Source organism: Chiloscyllium plagiosum, chromosome 17, assembly GCF_004010195.1.
Source record: "Chiloscyllium plagiosum isolate BGI_BamShark_2017 chromosome 17, ASM401019v2, whole genome shotgun sequence".
Classification (NCBI taxonomy): domain Eukaryota; kingdom Metazoa; phylum Chordata; class Chondrichthyes; order Orectolobiformes; family Hemiscylliidae; genus Chiloscyllium; species Chiloscyllium plagiosum.
In genome coordinates this window covers 66,274,305-66,278,313 of record NC_057726.1, presented here as the reverse complement: position 1 = coordinate 66,278,313, position 4,009 = coordinate 66,274,305, and the positions used below count along the sequence as shown (strand labels likewise).

At 43.7% G+C, this 4,009-nt stretch overlaps 1 protein-coding gene across 1 annotated transcript in view; it reads left to right on the top strand.

The window, feature by feature from the left end:
• The first annotated feature begins 1,163 nt into the window (after window positions 1-1,163).
• Window positions 1,164-4,009, top strand: part of st3gal2 (ST3 beta-galactoside alpha-2,3-sialyltransferase 2) — a 123,371-nt gene continuing 120,525 nt past the window's right edge. Inside the window, exon 1 of the mRNA XM_043707438.1 lies at window positions 1,164-2,661. Coding sequence (XP_043563373.1) covers window positions 2,323-2,661 — 339 coding nt within the window. The 5' untranslated portion in view covers window positions 1,164-2,322. The remainder of the gene's footprint in view (window positions 2,662-4,009) is intronic.

Below are 4,009 nucleotides of genomic sequence, written 5' to 3'. Positions count from 1 at the left end.
CTACGTAGGACAAACAGGAAGAAAGTTAGCCACCAGGATACACGAACACCAGCCAGCCACAAAAAGACACGACCCCCTCTCCTTCATAGCCCTACACACGGATAAAATAAAACACCATTTCGACTGGGACAACACATCTATCCTGGGACAGGCTAAGCAAAGACATGTCAGAGTATTCCTAGAGGCCTGGCACTCCAACCACAACGCCATAAACAAGCACATAGATCTAGATGCCATCTATCAACCCCTCAGAAAACGAACAGGAAATGACATCACCACAGACCTCAGGAGAAAGATATAAATAGAAAGCAGGAGACAACAGCTTCGTTTCACTTGGAGGTCGCCACTGATGATGTTACCTAGCCAGGTAATGAAACGTCTGGATATCAAGCCTACAGCTCAGCGAGCAAACCTACACCCTAAACCTCAACCTGAGCTACAAACCTTGCAAAAGTAGACCTTACCCAGTCTGATGTGTGTGAGGTGGACCTGCTACCTACATCATTATAATGTGTGGGTGAAAATTGTAGGCACTGGGCCTAAAGCTAAGAACCTTGGGATCGTATTTAGCCCACCATTTGTAAATGTTGTCTGTCCGTGACTATGTAAGCCCTTGCCACTCATTCATGGGACCTGGAGGCCCTTTGTCCTATTAAACAAGTAAGGCAAGGTCACCCTAGTCCCAGAGGAACACTGGGCTGCTCTCTCATTAGGGAGATGACAGATGATGAGTTTAACCTGAGGATCATCACGCCTCAGGCAAGGGACAAAGTTGAGAGGCCTCCATCATCCCAGGAGCATTGTATGATTTGATCTAACACCAGGTTCAATCTTTAGTCTGTGCTGACAAGTGGTCTCAGCAATGGTAGCTAGTTGATTTCAGCATGACTAGACTAAGGAGTATGGATTTTAGCCAAAGATTAAACTGCCAACCCCCCACCCCTTCACCTCCACCAGGCCAATTCTGTCTGTTGAAGCCGCTGAAAGGTGCCTGGTTGTGAATGTCACCAGAGGAACCATTGAGCTTTCTTTGATGCCCTCAAAGACAGTCAAATAAGCCAGTGCCAACCATTTTGCAGGTCCACAGATGTACAACAGACACTTGGCTGTAATAGCTGGTCACCCCAAATCTTAATCCAAGCATGAGTCAAAAGCAAGAAAAATTCAAACAAAAATTTATTTTGCCACTAGGAAGGAAAATGTGCCGAATATATGGTTAACTGATTTGTACAGTGATTTGTTTACTTATCGAGAGCTTTCAGTTGATGGAACGACAAAAAGAGCAAGGGGTGCTTTGTTCTGATTCATTTGCGGACTGTGTAGACTGAACTCTTTTTTTTCTTCTTATTTTGTTATCCCAGGCTTTTCAAACACACTGTCTGCCTGAATAACTGGCCAAACAGCAAAACCCAGAGAAGAAAAGCTGGCACGGTTTAGAAAGCAGATCACACTCGTCTCATTAGCTCTGCTGCACGTGGATGGGAGAAATGTTTTTCAGTCTTGATGTAATCTTTTATCCGACACTGGATTAAACGAGCTGAATGGCATCGAAGAATATACAGAGGACTCGTGAGCAGACCGTGGTCTCATCTGCATGCCTTGATTTACCTCTCTCCTTTTGAGCGCATTATCAATAGTCACCTTGGCAACAGCTCTCTCGCCAACATACCTCTTCAGGAAAATAAGATACATGCAAGAGATGCTATAAATTTCCGAAGCAGCATTCTGGGCTCCGATTAAGACTTTTCAAGAGATTTGGTTCACAGCGTGAGAGCAAATCAAACAGCAGTTTAACCGAATTAAACTAACATTGTTATCACGGAGACATCAAAGTACTTGCTTAATCTCAGAGGACTGAGGAACTCAGCAAATGAGCTGGCAGCTGGTTTGAGGGGTCTGATTCTGTCGAGATCGTTCCACAGGATGGTGGAGCTTTTTAACTGTCGCTATCTCAGACGAACGGAGACGCAGCAAAATCCTCAGCCGTGTTTGCAAAGAGGAGCAGAGAAGTAAGGAAAAGCAGAGCAGAAGCTGAATGTCTGACTGAAAGAGAAATTACCAGCAAGCAGTTTCTGTTGAGAATGTTTAACTGCTGCATGCCAGGGTTTACTGAAACAGCTGAAGCTTTTTCTGAAGGTCTCCAATTAAAGCGAAAAGTGTGCCTCCATTAAATGAGACAGGGCAGTTGATTTTTTTTCTTGGCATTCTTCCACTTTTGACCTCTGCCCTTGCTGCTGAAGTCATTCAACGACACATGAGAGTTGACGACAAAAACTTCTTGCCATAACAGGACACCCAAGCCCAAAGTACTACAGGTCTACAATGAAGTGCTCGCTGCGGGTATTTCTCCTTTCCCTTGTGCTACTTGTTGTGTTTCTTACTTCGCTGTTTTTCACCGATACGCTGACAGGCGTGACCAATATGGCTTACCTGGAGACCCAGGGTGGGGAAAATTCCCATCGGGTCAAGTTGGTGCCTAGTTACTTAGGTGTACAGAGGTTGAGCAAGGGTCTTGTGGACCAGAAGATGTGTGCCTGTGACCACTGCGTAGGTGATCTCGGTCTGTCGCAGTGGTTTGATGAGCACTTTGATCAGGACATTCTACCACTTTGGACGAAAGCGAACATGAAACTGGATCCTGACGTGTACAACTGGTGGGTGGTGAGTATCTTTAAGAGTGATTGAAATGTGAATGCTTTTCAAATGTTCTTCCCTCATCTCCTGAAGGTGCTGATTGATTCATCCATGGTGCCAACAACACACCAATCTCTCACCAAAATGGCCATTGTTCGTGTGTGAGTCGAGGCAGTTAGCGTCAATAAATCTATTTGAATGATGGGGGCACTTCAAACAATCGTGACCTCCTCTGGTCTTTCTATGCATTGGTAGTTACTGAATCCTGGGGACTCTCTAATAAATCTCTCCTGCCCCTACTCGAAACCTTTGATTTCTACACAAATGCATAATAATCAGAAGGTACAAATCTCATTGATTCTACCCTCCACCATCCTAACACCCAATTTTGAGGGAACATTGAGGCTAATTCCATGTCAGACATTACAACATTGGCTCAGATCATAAATTGGCAAATTAATACACTGAGAGATGGGAAGGATACCTGCTATTAACATAGAACATTACATGCAGTACAGGCCCTTCGGCCCTCGATGTTGCGCCAACCTGTGAAACCAACCTAAAGCTCATCTAACCTACACTATTCCATTATCATCCAAAGGACATCATAATGTCACATTAGTGTGTTAGAAGATACTCTCCTGAGGTTTTAGTTAAAGATACAGTGACAAAGTAAAAGGACATTATTTTCCTTCTGATTATGTTTATAGAATCTTTACATAGAAGAAGCAGGCCATTCTGTCCATCATCTCACTGAGGATTTGTTCTTCAGAGCCCTGCAGGTTCTTTCTTTTCATCTAAGTGTCCAATTCCTTTTGGTAAAGTTACTACTCCAACTGCTTCTTTTACCGTTTCCGATCACAATAACCTGGTATCAAAGAGATTTTCCTTACCTCAGATCATGTACTTTTACCCCTTATTTTAAATTTGCTGCTTATCAAACACTGCTGCTTGTGAAAACAGTTTCTCCTTACTTACTTGATTCAATCCCACAAAATTTTGTATACTTTGTTCATCATTTTTACATTTTATTAAACTACCCTTGACCTTCTCTGCTCACTGGAGAATGTGTGACAGTTTTTGTGTTGTCTTCACATCACTGAAGTTATTGAAACCTGGTCTCATTCTAATCAGTCAGTCACCTCTACACTTGCTCCAAGGTTTTGCCATCCTTTCTGGAGGGATATGCTCACTTAGAGTCATAGAGATGTACAGCATGGAAACAGACCCTTTGGTCCAACCCATCCATGCCGACCAGATATCCCAACCCAATCTAGTCCCACTTGCCAGCACCCGGCCCATATCCCTCCAAACCCTTCCTGTTCATATACCCATCCAAATGCCTCTTAAATGTTGCAATTGTACCAGCCTCCAC